The following is a 17,368-nucleotide window of genomic DNA, read 5'->3' on the forward strand; positions in this document are numbered from 1 at the left end:
TGGCATCTTGGAGCACCATTTTGAGACCTTGAGTCCAGGCCAAGAGGTGAAAAATAACAGATTATGAGTGGCTTTCTTTGGCAGGGAGTGGAGGTGTGTGTGCAGATTTGCAGAAGAGGGTTCGGAATGTAGAAATCCCTTGAAAGTTGGTATCAGGGAACAAATTGACCACCCTTATTTCAATTTTGCATGTTTTGAAGCAAAGAGTGACTAATACACATATTGCAATATATGGGAAATATTCTCTGACATGCATTGAAACCAAACGGAAAGATAGGAAAATGCTTTTATACATTTATGGCATTGGTAGCATCTCTATCACACTTCTCCCATGCATTTAAGTATAAAATGAAGATCCAAAGATGAAACAGAGTTCTCTCTTTCACCTCTTCTTTTCTTGCATGAGATTATTTACCAAGTATTTACAATGTGCCAGTCACTGTGCGGGGGATTCAGTAGCAACTACATTCCTACATTCATATATTAATAAATAATTGGGTTCAATGTAACAATGTTTATGAAGCTCTGTGTCAGAGACTGAGGAGATCTAGAGATGAACAACAAAGACAAAACTAATATGTATTTACCACAGAATATTCTATAGTTCAAGAGAAATAACAATGTACTGTTACAGTTTACTGAACATTTGCTATGTATTAACCATGTTTTATACACTGTATAATTTGATCCAACTCCAGGCTCCCAAAATGTCTTCCTATTACCACTTTTACTGCCTACAATTTATTTTATTCAGGGCAATTGTAATCATATTCCTGGAACATAAATTGATTATCAAATTCTGATACTTTAAACTCTTCAAGAGCTTTTTGTTGTGCTTAAAACAAAATACAAGCCTCATATTTTTTGAAGTTTTCTAAGATCTGTCATTGTCTACCTCTCCAACCACATTTCATACCCCCTCATTTGCCAAACTCCAGTGCCACTAGCTTGTATAATTTCTTAGAAGAATCTAGTTTTTTCTCACCTTTTTCTAAGGAACTTTTGCACTTTCTTTTCTATCTGAACCACTGGCTTCTTCTCATCCTTCAAATCAGAGCTTAAATGTTACTTTTTAGAGAAGGCTCATTGGCCTCCCACCCACAGTAATTCTCCTTTCCCTGTTACTCTGTCCCATTGCCCTGTTTCATTTATTCACAACACTATCTACATAATCTGCAATTCTTGTTTTTATCTATCTATTTATTATCTGTTCCCCACTTATATATACATACCACAAGAGTGAAAAGCTTTGCTTGGTGAATAAATTAAAGCATTTTATATTTTGAATAAATTAAAACATGAGCAACCCTATGTATCCTATTTTACTGATGAGGTAATTGAGGACTAGAGGGGATAAGAATCATGTTTAGGTCACAAAGCTGATAAGTGACAATTGTGATTTGAATGTAGGACTTCATGTTACAAACCTAAACTAAAATGTCATGCAATTCATGGAAGAGACACATTCAGTTGGGTTGGGAGTAAAAGGGAAGTTACATGAAGGAGAAAGGATTTTGGAGGATTGGTAGAATTTTAACATGCAGAGATGGGAGAACAGGAAGCATTTTAAGTAGAGGAACTTGCATGGTGCAAAGGTTTTGAGGCTGTTAGTATACAGGCGACTTGGAGAACGATGTGTGTAGTAAGTTGGTTGGAGGATAGAGCATCGAGAGGGGAGAATGGAGTAAATAAGGCAGGAAAGATAAATGATGGCAATTTTACTGGGTGGGGGAGACTTTTTAGTAATATCAGACTGAGAAATTGAAACAATTTTGTAGACTGTGAAGAGACAGTGAAGATTTCTAAACAGTAAAATGACATAATTTATATTAATTGTGAGCTCAAGATGACCATTTGACTAAAAATAATGTTCATAATAATTATACATATATTTACTAATCATTATAAATATATACTTATAATAAATTATATATTTAGTATATATACTATATGAAGTAGATATTTGCTACATAATATAGTAAATATTGTTCTAAGTATGTAAATGTATCATTTCATGTAATCCTTATAATTACTCTATGAGGTAGGCATTCCTATTTCCCATATTGTATAGATAAGACACTGAGAGTCCAAAGGGACTGAAAGGTTAGCCTAAAATTATGTGGTTAGTAAGTAGCACATACAGTACTCTGATGTCAAAGTTCATGCTCTAACTCATATGGCTTACCCTAAATATGACTCTCAGTCTTGCTACATCTGCTGTAAGAGGTATAATAAATAGTTTGCCCTAGCTGAATGTTACAGAAACTCAAATGAGAACTAGCTTAAAGTGGAATAATACTATACCACCTGTGTCATTGCCCCAAAAGTTGATGACTTTTGCATCCAAGCACACTTATTTAACTAACATTTACTGAGCACTGACTACTGCATGGTAACAAGACAGCAAAGTCCATGACTTCCTTGGGCTTGTAAGTGAGTGGCAAATTGATAGTCATTTATTCACCCATGGGTTGTTCATTCACTGATCCATTAAAACATCAAGAGAACTTTTTTCTATTTGTTTAGTCCTGTGCTTCTTAGGATTAATTATGTTAAAATAAGACAGCAAGTATGTGCATAGCACTTAACATGAAAATGTCCTGAAAAGAAACAAAAACCAAAATATATTTGCAGTACAATTTTCACCTGAAATGCGGATTTAATTCCAGAGCAGATGGAAGTTCCTCCCCAAGCGTATGTAGGTAACTTTGCCAAGAGTGTGTTTCTTTCATCACTGCTTATTATTTGGATTGGCTTATTTACAATAGTGGCAGTACTATCAAAGTGAACCATCCCCACCCAGGATCCATTTTCAACAATCTGCAGCAGGAAATATTTTGCTGCCTTATTCATTTGATTCAGGCGGTCATAACTCTAGATCAAAAAGACAAGAAAAACAAACAAGTGATTTTGACTGGAAAATAATAGACAATCACATAAAATGAATGGACAGAATTTATTGGTAACACTTTCTATGAATAGTAATCAATGTTGTTAAAAGAAGCAATTATCAAATTTTTAATTGATAAAATTTAAAAAATGGTAGTATGTATTATGGGACACATATTGTGTAGTAAGGAGCACAGGTTTTTATTTTCAGTTGATTCTTGACTGCTAAGTATCCAAGTGAGGGGTGGAAGGTAGGGTGGGGATTGAGTTGAAATTGGGGTGAGGATACACATCTGAGAGACTGTCTAATTACTCTTGGGAGCTCCTGTGCTTGTTGTCTTCAGATAAAACCATACCCCCAAGCCTATAAATCAAACCAGACTATTGTAGACTCCAACCAGAGACTGGAATCACTCCATCCACTGGAAACTAGACTGCCCAAAAGGTAATACTTACTCAAGCTTCATTTTAAATTTGGAGAGGCCAAGGCCCTATCTTCCCATTTTCTCCTTCTGTTCCTAACCTCTCGCTGCCGCCTTTCCACCAATGGGTTAATTGAATTGGCTCTTTGGTAACCCTCAGGACCCGGCCATTTTTCCGAGGTGATTGTCTAGGATATAAGCTTCTTCATGCATTTGTCTTCTCCAGTCCTTATCACTATGCTGATCTGTATTACTCCCCGCCAACTTATGCCCAAATTTCCTTCTGAACTCCCTGAACCAAATCACAATGAGAAACTTCTACATCTTCATTTTATGTGCTCTCTCCACTACCTGCATTGTTGTGGCTCAGTTCCTTCCACTCTATCATTATCTGCCCTTTTTAATACCTCCCTCATTTGCTGAAAACCTTATTCCTGTTCTTCAGCAGGCTTTGCTCTGCCTTAAATGTGCCATTCTTCTGGTTTCTTATCACATTGCACCCACTTGTTTGCTGTCCATTCATTTCAACAATTATTTATTGATTATCCCTATGTGATTAACTTTATTCTAGGAAATGGGGATAAAGATGAATACGACATGGTTCTAAGTCCTAGAGGATCTTCTAGGCTAGTGGAAGAGAAATGTGTAACGTAAATATAATATGCAGTAATAGAGGTATGCACAGAGCATTGTTGGGAAACAGTAAAAGGGCTTTAACCAGCCTAGAAGTCCAGCCCATTTTCTGGAGGAATCCAAGGAGGAAGTGACCCTTGGATTAGGTATTTTTAATTATATTTGCATCTTTCTTTTACTATGGTATTTTGCTGCAGTATCTTGAAGTCATGATCATGGGCAGTGATGGTACTTTATGCCACCATGCAATTTAGAACAATCTAGGTGCAGACAGAGTTCAGTGTGTTCTCAGATCTTCAAATATCCCACATCCCTATATCCAGAAAGAGTGAACCTACCGCCATGCTTTCAGACTTATCAAGAACTAAGCACACAATTCTTTGATTGATCTTCAGCAATGAGAAGACAGGTGGAGGAGGTGGTGTCACCATGGGTATGGTGTTATTAAAATCCTCAGAACTGCTAATCACCTCCCATGTACTTCTAAAATTGCACTTTTTGTTTTGTAGGCTTGGAGCTTCTTGATTATGGGTTTTTTCATTACAGAATTCAACAACCTAAACGGTTAATAAAATAAAAAATAATTTTAATATACCATGCATTTAAAAATCAAACTACAAACCTGAAAAAATTTTAAATGCCTTCTGCAGATATGTTGTTTGTTGAATGAAATATCATTTACTGAGCATCAATATTACAATAAGGTAGATTTACCATAATAAGAATAATGGTAACAGTAATAATAGATAACACTAGATAGCACTAGTTCAGCACATACTATGTGTCGGCCAATGTTCAAAGAACTCTATATCAATATATGTAATCCTCAGGTCACCTGAACAGATACTTTAAAAACATGACAATATGTCATTTGATTATAAATTCTGGAAGCAATTATCAGCATACTTACAGAATCAATACTTTGCGTAAACATTATGGATGCTTTCTCTGTTTGCACCTTATCAGGAAAGAATTGACAATCTTTTTCATACAGTTTTGTTTTAGAATCAATTCTGCATGTTCTAGTAATACAGCTGCCTCCTTGACACTTATAAACTCTATTTATACCAGAGATACCTGTGGAACACCTGAAAATACATGACAGTTAATCTCTGAGGCAACCGAATCATTAACACTGACAGAAATCTTAAGTGGTTGTATTCATGATGACCTTTATATCAAGATGTTTATTCTATGTGTACCATGTACTTCCTATCCTGGCTGTAGAGTTTAAGGGTTCCAATCAAAGTAATTATCTATTTTTTAAGAAATTCTAGAGGGAAATTTTAAGTGGGGCCTCCAGATAAACATAATGGTTGAGTTCTCTCCTTGTATTAAAGCTGCTGATCTCTTGCTCAGACATCTCTCCTGCTGGTCTTTTGGTGGTAAATATGCTATAGGGACCTGGATAAGATAACTTTTGAGACAATTTACTCTGAGTACCACTTTAGCTTGAAGTTCTTTGTAGATTTCTTCCCAAAGAAGATATTCCCAAAAGAAAGGTACATGGGATAGACACAAGTCTTATTACTCAAAGAGCATTTTTATCCAAAGGGAAATATGATTGGAAGCAAAGATGAGGTACTGCCAAGAATCCCATGGTAGAATAAAAAATGTTGGAGACATTTTAGACATATGTTTTATGGCATGTAATTGACCACAGGTGGCAGTGATTACAACAAATACGCTGAGATGTGAACATATTTTGCCTTTTCAATAGGCTTTCAGTTCAAATTCAGGAAATGATGAATAGTTTTTATTCTGTTATTTAGGGAGTCTCATAAATATGTCGATGCTTCTATTGCTCCCAAACTAGGTCAACATGATGAAACTATGTGGAAAATCATGATGAATATTCTGCAGCAGCTGTTATACATCTAAGGGGAATATGACATAAACAAATACAATAAATGTAATACTCTCTAAAATTGGTGCCTGAAAATTGGTGCAATGGGGCAGAGGAAGGATCTTGACTGAAATCATATACCTTTCAGTTCTCACATTAGTGTCAAGTCCCGAGCCCCAGCAGGACATCTACACTGATGAGGCGATAGCACCAATTTTAATTTTAAACCGATTCTTCCCAACCATTTGATCATAGAATCAAAAGGAGACTCTATTATTAACTGTGATGCTAGATGGTATTATAAAATAACCTTTATAAATCTCCAAGAAGTTCCTGCTTGGCTCCTTGAAGCTGCCTCATTTCTTACTCAGTCCACATTTAGCACTACTTAACCATGTTTGTGCATTCTTGTGTAATGTGAATAACTTTGATCTTATCCCAGCATATTGTAAATCCATTTACATGCCCAACTTCAACACAAGTGAGTTCTGGAAGCTATGGCAGAGAAGTATAAAATATGTCAAATTGTCATCCAAATGGTTGCCATTGAAATTATGTATGTTTTAAATAGCAATTGACTACTTAAGATACACTTTCTAAAAAAACAAAAAAAACAAAAGCATTGTTTCGTGACGTATTGTTGGCATTAAGAATGATTTTGAAAGATATCAAAGTGAGGAAAATAAGAACGGATAAAAGCCTGAAGTCAGTTTAGAAAATTTAAGTAGCCATGCCTTGTTGCTTCGATTTTTTTTGACTTAGCACGGTAGAAAGGCTGATCTTCATTGTACTCATCAAACACTCCCCACCGGAGGTGAGCCCACTCATGGACAAACAGTCTGCCTGTGGGAAAGCATTTCAAATACATGATCATAATTCAAGTGACACATTTTGTACCAAAATATTTTAAGAAGCTTCTGTTTCAATTATAAAATATATTTAGATTTCAGTTTTCAACAACTATCAACATTTATATTTCAGTGTATAAAAAAGCCTATTGTATTAAATCACATTATATTATGCTATATTATGTAATATATTATATTCTTATTCCACAACATGTTAAATCAATGAAACAATAAGGGAGGATATGCTATGGACTGAGTGGACTGGGATTTGTGTTTTGGTTCTTGGGGGTAAAAAGTCTTAGTACAATGGTTTATGGTTCTCCAAATTATAACCAACATAATCAGATATACAGTACATCTCTTGCACCAAAATACCATGTGAATACAATTAGAAAAAAAAGTCTAAAAATGCTCCCTATCATGATTTAAAAAAAAAATTGGGAAACACTATTATGGGCCAAATACAATTCTGGGGATGTTAAAATGAAGGAATTCATACTTAAGACATGTTAGCATTAATTATATGAAACAATTACTAATTATATATACATTCAATGCAATACTAGGTATTAAAAAAAATAAAGATGTGTGAGATTTAGTACTTCACTTGGGGAAGTTTTGAGAGAGGGAGTTCAAATAAAAATTTTTTAAATAAGAATTTTGCAATAAATGAAGGAATAAAAGTAAATTCACAGCTTGAGATGCTGAAAGAAGGAAAGGGGAACTTTCATTTTAGCAATGTTGAGAAAAACTTCAGAGGGAACAGAGATGGAGAAGGAGAGATTGGAAGTAAAGTCTCTTCTGCTACAATGTGTGTTTCTGTAGCTCAAACGACCTCATGAATCTGAAAATAGGAGGAAAATACACCATAGTACCATAGTATGAAGAAGTCATCTTCTCTTTCTTTCTTTCTTTCCTTCTTTCTTTCTTTCTTTCTTTCTTTCTTTCTTTCTTTCTTTCTTTCTTTCTTTCTTTCTTTCTTTCTTTCTTTCTTTCTTTTTTCTTTCTTTCTTTCTTTCTTTCTTTCTTTCTTTCTTTCTTTTCTTTCTTTCTTCCTTCTTCCTTTCTTTCCTTTCTCTTTCTCTTTCTTTCTCTCTCTCTCTTTCTTTCTTTCTTTCCTTCCTCCCTCCCTCTCTCCCTCCCTTCCTTCCTTCTTTCTTTTTCTTCTTTCTTCCTTTCTTTCTTTCTCTTCTCTCTCTCTCTCTCTCTCTCTCCTTTTTATGAGACGGAGTCTTGCACTGTCGCCTGGACTGGAGTGCAATGGCACCATCTCGGCTCACTGCAACCTCTGCCTCCTGGGTTCAAGTGATTCTCTTGCCTCAGCCTCCCGAGTAGCTGAGATTACAGGCACCCGCCACCACGCTCAGCTGATTTTTTGTATTTTTAGTAGAGATGGGGTTTCACCACGTTGGCCAGGCTGGTCTTGAACTCCTGACCTCGTGATCCACCCACCTCGGTCTCCCGCAAGTGCTGGGATTACAGGCGTGAGTCACCGTGCCCAGCCGTCATGTTTCTTTTTTAAGTCTTTGCTATTCAAACTGTGGTTCTGGACCATATCCATCAGCATCACCTGGTAGCTTTTTAGAAATGCAGAATCTTCAGCCCACCCTTTGCTTACAGAATCAGAAGCTGCATATTAACAAGGTCCCTAAGTTACTCTTCTACATAATGCGCTTTAAAAACACTGGTTTCAGGTTTCCTAGGCAAGTGGAACCAGGTTCGTGGGAGCAGAATTAGAACTTTCAGTAGGAAAGGAAAAAGCCCTCATATCAGCTACTGTAATAGGAATCTGGTGCATGTTAAGAAAAATTTAAAACTCCCTATACCTGGCTGTCTTCTCCGAGAGTTCACTCAGACTCGATTCCTTCTCAGGTTTCCCTGCCTCCCATGCCCACCTTAAAAGCAACCCTTTTGACTTAGAATTCCATTCCTGTCTACATCATTGTCTCATTTCCAGCTATCTCTGTTCCTGTTTCTGGTAACATTTCTCTCTCCCCCTCCTCACACAGTGTGTGTGTGTGTGTGTGTGTGTGTGGTGTGTCGTGTGTGTGTGTGTGTGTGTGTGTGTACTTTTAATATGCACTAGGGCAGCCTCTAGCCTTACTGCATTGCTTGCCTGGGTGATCTAAATGATCTATTGTGATTGTTGGTGGTGTTATCATATTTATTACAAAATTGCATAGATTTTGAGAGCTCTCTCACTAATCTTATTTGTCCAAAAACCTTATTGCTTTTTAGGACATTAAGGAATGTGAGTTTTTCACATAAATGCACATATCATATTATGCATTTGTGAAAAGGAAGAAAAATCTGTCTAAGAAGAAGGGGAGACCTGTCAGTAATAGAATAGGGTTTAGGTGTGGGATATGGGAAAAATCAATAACTGATATGGGGACACTGAACTTACAAATTGGAGGAGCCTTTCTGTTCTAAGAAAGGTGCAGGTAGAGAAGATGTAGGTGGTAATAAGTTTGGAAATAGAGAGGAAGAATGTAGAGACCTCTGTTTTATCAATCAGGACATTAATTGATGGGATTGAGAAGAGTACCTAGAGATCTTGAGAAAAATGGTAGAAGTTTTAGAACAGCTGCTATAGGAATTGAGAAAGAGAATTGAGAAGAGCTGCATAAAAATATTGTTGAGTAGTTTTGAGTGCTTCACTGAGCTTGGAAAGTGCATTTTTATAATCATGTCATAGTTTTATAATTTTCTTCAACATTCTTGAAAACATGACAGGATCCAAGAATAAAGTAGATGGATAATTCAGAAGATTTAGTAAATTGAATGAAACATAAGGATAAGAGTGGTGAGAGAATTGAGCTATTTATACTTGTAGTCAAAATGACTGACTTTGCTGTACATGCCAGGTGGTAAGAAAGTATAACTAAAAGGGCACAAAGGATTAGAGGTGTCAAGGAAAACAAACATGGTCAGGATAACGTATAGGGAAGAGGTAAGATTGGGACATAAGGAGATGATGAAACTTTCAAGACTGGAGAGGGGAACTGGTCCAGGTAATGAATAGGACCAGATCTAGCTGAATGTTTGGCAGAGACCAGAGACTTAACAAGTGTTCAATGAACAGGAACAGAAGAGGGTAATTCTGGGGTATGGGGATTCAGGAAGGTTCCCATTTAATAGTGATACATGTGTAGAGCCCTCCTTTAATAATGATTTGCATTTTTGTCTGTAAAATGCACTTCTGTTGTTTTGACAAATTATTTTAACATTTAGATTGAACTAGATGACATAGCCATTTTTATAGGTCACAATGATCAATTACAGACAATGTCATCTCTTTCAATGAAATAGATTGATATTATCAGCAACTGATAGCCTAGGAGTGTTTTCTCTTGACCAGTAACTGGCAACATGACTCTTTCCAGCTTACTATACATCTGGCTTTCATGTAGCTTACCTGTGATTTGTTAATAACCAGCTATGAGAGAACTGGAAAAATTAAAATGTAAAAAGCATGCCTTAAGAAAAATATTTCGGTGGCTCACGCCTGTAATCCCAGCACTTTGGGAGGCCGAGACGGGCGGATCACGAGGTCAGGAAATCAAGACCATCCTGGCTAACACGGTGAAACCCCGTCTCTACTAAAAAATACAAAAAACTAGCCGGGCGAGGTTGCGGGCGCCTATAGTCCCAGCTACTCGGGAGGCTGAGGCAGGAGAATGGCGTGAACCCGGGAGGCGGAGCTTGCAGTGAGCTGAGATCCGGCCACCGCACTCCAGCCTGGGTGACAGAGCGAGACTCCGTCTCAAAAAAAAAAAAAAAAAAAAAAAAAAAAAAAAAAAAAAAGAAAAACATTTATTATTGCTTTTCTCTGTTTATATTTTTGTAGACACTGTACTGAGTACATTTATCTGGATTCTTTAATGTAGAACAAATATTTTACAAGGTAGAAACTCCTCTCTTTGCCATTTTATAGGGAATAAGCACAGAGACAGTAGGTCACTTGTTTAAGGTCACACACAGCTAGTAAGTAGGGGAGCCAGGATTTGATTCTATGGACTTTGGCCCCATGGCCTGCACACTTAACCTGCATAGAAAGTTGTATGCTGCAATCATTGTAAAATTATTTTTTAACCAAAATTTCTACCTGGTGGTCCATATTCATTCTGGTTTTTTCCAAGTAGAAAGTCAGGGGTGAAGTGAATGTGTTCGCCTTTCTCTCCACATTCTGTGAACTGCTTGGTGTATGGTTCATCTCTACCTGGGAGCGTAGGTGGTGCAACTATAACATCAGCCTGAGAGTGTTGAAAAAGATTGTTAAACATGAACAATAAAAAAGATGATATTCTGTTAGAAAGACTCTTAAATAATTTGTGGCAAAAATGGGTAATATCAGAAAATATAATTTTTTAAGAGAAGATTTTGACACTTACGTGTTCATAGTTTTCATGTTTTGGCCTTTTGTACCGAGGATTTTCCTTCCAATTCTCAGGAATTAATATAGATACATTTTTGAAAAAAAATCTTCTTTCTGTGGCTTCAAACAGGTAAGTAGAAGCTGTAGTGACCATATCCTGTCATTAGAGGAAAAAACATGTGAGGATGGTGAAGTTAGAGTGAACTAAATTAGCAGGGTTTTGTGACAGGCATTTCCGAACTTAAGAGTGGACAGAAAAGCAACAGACTGATGAGCAGGTTCTCTGCCTCATTATTCTAACTCTGCCACCTGTCAACCAAAAACCATCACTTAATCCTGCACATTAAAAGCCTCCTCAGTCTTCTGTAATCCTGCCTTAAAAGGCAAATGCTTGTATTTGGCATTAAGAGAAATTGATTAATATGAATATGTACATGGACTTTGGAGTCATTTATGTGATTCCAACACTAATGTTAGTATCTTCTGGGTGACAGATCTTGGTTGATTTATGCAATACTCCGAATCTCAGTTTCCTCATCCTTCAATGGACTATTACTATCTATCAGTATGGTTGGCGTAGAAATGGAACTCTACAAATAGGCAATCTTAAAACTGTTTGATATCATTACTATTTATAAGAAATATTAGTAGAAAACAGCCTTGGTTGATGCAAACTGAGGAGGACACTCTATAGAAATGGGTCATTGAAGAAGTTTCCCATCCCAACCTTAGGAGAAGCAGCCGGGTTGGGAGCCTGTGTGGGTGGGAGGTGTGATGAAAAAGAAAAACCCATAGTAGAGGCAAAACTTCGATTACAGAACTGTTGCTCTACTACCAATCTGAAAATAATATCATCTTATATTCAAAACTATGAACTCACATACAAGGACAAATAAGAAAAATAGTCCCTCACAGGAGAAAGCAAACTACTTGGAAAACATATTTCAGCATATCATCTGTGAAAACTTCCCCAACCTTGCTAGGAGGCCAACAGTCAAATTTAGAAAATACAGAGACCTCCTGCAAGACTTTACACAAGAAGATCATCCCCAAGACACAATCATCAGATTTTCCAAGGTTGAAATGAAAAAAAGAGTGTTAAAGGCAGCTAGAGAGGAAAGGGCAGATCACCTACAAAGGGAACTCCATCAGGCTAACAGTGGACCTCTCAGCTGAAACCCTACAAGCCAGAAGAGATTGGGAGCTGATATGGTTTTGCTGTGTCCCCATCCAAATCTCATCTTGAATTGTAGTTCCCATAATCCCCACATGTTGTGGAAGGGACCAGGTGGAGACAATTGAATCGTGGGGTGGTTTTCCCCATCCTGTTCTTGTGATGTAAGTTCTCACGCAATCTGATGGTTTCATAAGGGGCTTCCCCCTTCCCTCAGCTGTTATACATCTCCTTCCTGCTGCCATGTGAAGAAGGACATGTTTGCTTCCTCTTCTACCATGATTGTAAGTTTCCTGAGGCCTCCCCACCATACTGAACTGTTAATTAAACCTTTTCCTTTATAAATTACCCAGTCTCAGGCATGTCTTTATTAGCAGCATAAGAATGGACTAATACTGGGGCCTTCATTCAGCATTCTTAAGTAAAATAATCTTCAACCAAGAATTTCATATCCAGTCAAACTAAGTTTCCTAAGTGAGGGAGAATTAAGTTCCTTTTCAGATAAGCAAATGTCAAAGGAATTCATTACCACCAGACCTGCCTTACAAGAGATCTTGAAAGAAGCACTAAATATAGAAATGAAAGACTATTACCAGCTAATACAAAAACAGACTCAGACACACAGACCAGTGTCACTATAAAGCCAGACACACAGACCAGTGTCACTCAAACAAGTCAGCATAATAACTAGCCAACAAAACAATGACAAAATCAAATCCACACATATCAATACTAACTTTCAATGTAAATGGGCTAAATGCCCCACTTAAAAGGCACAGAGTGGCAAGCTGAATAAAAAAGCAAGACCCAATGGTATGTTATCTTCAAGAGAATCATCTCATAAAGGCATAATGACACCCATAGGCTCAAAATAAAAAAATGGAGAAAACCTACCAAGCAAATGCAAAACAGAAAAAAGCAGAGGTTGTAATCCTAATTTGAGACAAAACAGATTTCAAACCAACAAAGATAAAAAAAGACAAAGAAGGGCATTGCACAATGGTAATGGGTTCATTTTAACAAGAAGATCTAACTATTCTACATATATATGTATGCCCAACACAGGAGCACCCAAATTCATAAAGCAAGTTCTTAGAGACCTACAAAGAGACATAGACTCCCACTCAATAATAGTGGGAAACTTCATTGTGGCAGAAAATTAACAAAGATATTCAGGACCTGAACTCAACATTGGATCAAATGGATCTGATAGACCTATACAGAACTCCCCACCCCATAACAACAGAATACACATTCTTCTCATCACCACATGGCACATATTCTAAACTCAACCACATAATTGGACATAAAACAATCCTCAGCAAATGCAAAAGAACCAAAATCATACTAAACACATTCACAAACCACAGCACAATAAAAATAGAATTCAAGAGTAAGAACATCACTAAAAACCATGCAATTACATGGAAATTAAACAACATGCTCCTGAATGACTTTTTTTTTTTTTGGTAAATAATCAAATTAAAGCAGAAATCAAGATGTTCTTCAAAACTAATGAGAACGAACATACAACATACCAGAATCCCTGGGACACAGCTAAGGCAGTTTTAAGAGGGAAATTTATAGCATTAAATACCCACATCAAAAAGTTAGAAAGATCTGAAATTAACAACCTAACATCACAACTGAAGGAATTAGAGGAGCAAGAACAAATCACCCCCAAAGCTAGGAGAAGAAAAGAAATAATCAAAATTAGAGCTGAACTGAAGGAAATTGAGACACAAAAAACCATTTAAAAGATCAACAGATCCAGGATCTAATTTTTTGAAAAAGTTTATAAGCTATATATGCCACCAGCTACCAGCTAGACTAATAAATAAGAGAGAAGGTCCAAATAAACAGAATTGGAAATAAAAAAGGAAATGTTAATGCTAACCCCTCAGAAATAAAAATAACCATCAGAAACTACTATGAACATCTCTATGCACACAAACTATAAAACCTAGAAGAGATGGATAAATTACTGGACACATCTCCCAAGACTGAACGAGAAAGAAATTGATTTCCTGAACAGACCAATAACAAGTTCCTAAATTGAATTAGTAATAAACAGCCTACAAACAACAAACAAAGCCCAGGATCTTATGGATTAACAACCAAATTCTACCAGATGTACAAAGAATTGCTGGTACCATTCCTACTGAAACTATTCCAAAAATTTGAGGAGAAGGGATCTTCTCCAACCCATTCTATGAGGCCAGCATCATCCTGATATGAAAACCTGACAGAAACCCAACAAAAAAAAAAATTTCAGGCAAATATCCTTTATGAACATTGATGCAAAAATTCTCAACAAAATACTGGCAAACCAAATCCAGCAGAACATCAAAAAGCAAATCCACTGTGATCAAGTAAGCATCATCCCCAGGACGCAAGATTGGTTCAACATACACAAATCAATAAATGTGATTTATCACATAAACAGGACTAAAGACAAAAACTACATGATTATCTCAGGAGATGGAGAAAAGGTTTCCAATATAATTCAACACCACAATAAAGTAGGTATTGAAGGAAAATACCTCAAAATAATGAGCGCCATCTATGACAAACCCACAGCCAACATTATACTGAATGGGCGAAAGCTGGAAGCATTCTCTTTGAAAACTGGCACAAGACAAGGATACTGTCTCTTACCACTCCTATTCAACTTAATATTGGAAGTCCTGACCAGAGCAATCAGGCAAGAGAAATAAATAAAGGGAATCCAAATAGGAAGAGAGGGAGTCAAAGTATCCCGGTTTGATTATGACATAATTCTGTATCTAGAAAACCCCTTAGTCTCGGCTCAAAATCTCCCTCAGCTGATAAATAGCTTCAGCAAAGTTTCAGGCTACAACCTCAATGTACAAAAATCACTAGTCTTCCTATACACCAACAACAGCCAAGTCCAGAGCTGAATCAAATAGGCAATCAAATACCTTTCACAATTGCCACAAAAAGAATAAAATACCTAGGAATACAGCTAACCAGGGTGGTGAAACTTTTCTACAATGAGAATTACAAAACACTGCTCAAAGAAATTGTGTCAGAGAAGACACAAACTAATGGAAAACATCCCATGCTCATGGATAGTAAGAATCAATATCACTAAAATGGTCATATTGCCCAAAGCAATTTATAGATTCAATGCTATTCCTATCAAACTACCAACAACATTTTTCACAGCACTAGAAAAAAACTATTTTAAAATTCACATGGAACAAAAAAGAGCCTGAACAGCCAAGGCAATCTTATGCAAAAAGGACAAAACTGGAGGCATCATGTTATCTGACTTCAAACTATACCACAGGGATGCAGTAACCCAAAGAGCATGGTACTGGTATAAAAACAGGCCTAGACCAATAGAACAGAATAGAGAGCCCAGAAATAAGGCTGCACATCCACTACCATCTAATCTTCAACAAAGCTGACAAAAACAAGCAACGGGGAAAAGATTCCCTATTAAATCATTGGTGCTGGGATAACTGGCTAGCCATATGCAGAAGATTGAAGCTGGATCCCTTCCTTACACTATATAGAAAAATCAACTCAAGATAGATTAAAGACTTAAATGTAAAACTGAAAACTATAAAAACCCTAGAAGACAGCCTAGGCAATACCATCCTAGACATAGGCAAAGATTTTATGACAAAGATGCCTAAAACAATTGCAACAAAAGCAAAAATTGACAAGTGGAATCTAATTAAACTTAAGAGCTCGTGCACAGCGAAAGAAAACTATCAACAGAGTAAACAGACAACCTACAGAATAGAATAAAATATTTGCAAATAATGCATCTGACACGGTCTAATATCCAGCATTTATAAGGAATGTAAACAAATTTTCAAGAGAAAAACAAACAATGTATTAAAAAGTGGGCAAAGAACATGAACAGATGCATTTCAAAAGAAGACAGACATGTGGCCAACAAGCATGTGAAGAAAAGCTCAGTATCAATGATCATTAAAGAAACGCCAAAAAACACCCACCCACCATGAGAAATCATATCATACCTGTTAGAATAGGTATTATTAAAAAGTAAAAAAAAAAAAACAACAACAGATGCTTGCGAGGTTGAGGAGAAAAGGGAACACTTACCTGTTGTTGGTGGGAGTGTAAATTAGTTCAACCACTGTGGAAAGCAGTATGGTGATTCCTCAAAGAGCTAAAAGCAGAACTGCCATTCAACCCAGCAATTCCATTGCTGGATATATACTCAGAGGAATATAAATCATTCGACCAGAAAGACACACATGCATGTGAATGGTTGTTGCAGCACTATTCACAATAGCAAAGACATGGAATCAACCTAAATGCCCATCAATAACAGATTGGATTAAAAAGTGTGGTCCAGGGCCAGGGATGGTGGCTCATACCTGTAATTCCAGCACCTAGGGAAGCCGAGGTGGGCAGATCACTTTGGGTCAGGAGTTTGAGACCAGCCTGTGCAACATGGTGAAACCCCATCTCTACTAAAAATACAAAAATTAGCTGGGCATGGTGACAGATGGAGACTCTGTCTCAAAAACAAACAAACAAAAACAAAAACCAAACAACAACAACAACAAAAAACTGTGGTACATATATACCATGGAATACTACACAGTCATAAAAAAGAATGAGATCATGTATTTTGCGGGAACTTGGGTGGAGCTGCAGGCTATTATCCTTAGCAAACTAACACAGGAATAGAAACCCAAATACCACATGTTCTCACTTATAAATGGGAGGTAAATGATGGGAAGTCATGAACACAAAGAAGAGAACAACAGACACTGGAGTCTACTTGAGAGTTGGGGTGGAGGTTGGGAGGAAAGAGAGGAACAGAAAGATAATATTGGGTGCTAGGCTTAATACCTGGGTGATGAAGTAATCTGTACAACAAACCCCCATGACACGAGTTTACCTATGCAGCAAATCTTCACATGTGCCCCTGAACCCAAAATAAAAGTTTAAAAAAGAAAACAAAAGAAGACACTATGGGTCATATATAGACACATAAACTTCTTCTTTTTTTTTTTTTTTTTTTTTTTTACGGAGTCTTGCTGTTTCCCAGGCTGGAGTTCAATGGCTCAATCTAGGCTTACTGCAACCTCCGCCTTCCGGGTTCAAGCGGTTCTCCTGCCTCAGCCTCTCGAGTATCTGGAATTACAGGCGCCTGCCACTGGGCCCAGT

At 37.0% G+C, this 17,368-nt stretch overlaps 1 protein-coding gene across 1 annotated transcript in view; it reads right to left on the reverse strand.

Moving 5' to 3' along the window:
* The window catches only part of LOC105482784 (chloride channel accessory 4), a 34,649-nt gene that overhangs the window by 10,594 nt on the left and 6,687 nt on the right, over positions 1-17,368 (reverse strand). Inside the window, exons 2-7 of the mRNA XM_011743124.2 lie at positions 11,033-11,173; positions 10,747-10,894; positions 6,525-6,633; positions 4,855-5,032; positions 4,283-4,501; positions 2,647-2,874 (exon numbers count right to left, since the gene is read on the reverse strand). Of these exons, the coding sequence (XP_011741426.2) occupies positions 2,647-2,874; positions 4,283-4,501; positions 4,855-5,032; positions 6,525-6,633; positions 10,747-10,894; positions 11,033-11,173 (1,023 nt within the window). The remainder of the gene's footprint in view (positions 1-2,646; positions 2,875-4,282; positions 4,502-4,854; positions 5,033-6,524; positions 6,634-10,746; positions 10,895-11,032; positions 11,174-17,368) is intronic.

This window comes from Macaca nemestrina, chromosome 1, assembly GCF_043159975.1.
Source record: "Macaca nemestrina isolate mMacNem1 chromosome 1, mMacNem.hap1, whole genome shotgun sequence".
Lineage (NCBI taxonomy): Eukaryota > Metazoa > Chordata > Mammalia > Primates > Cercopithecidae > Macaca > Macaca nemestrina.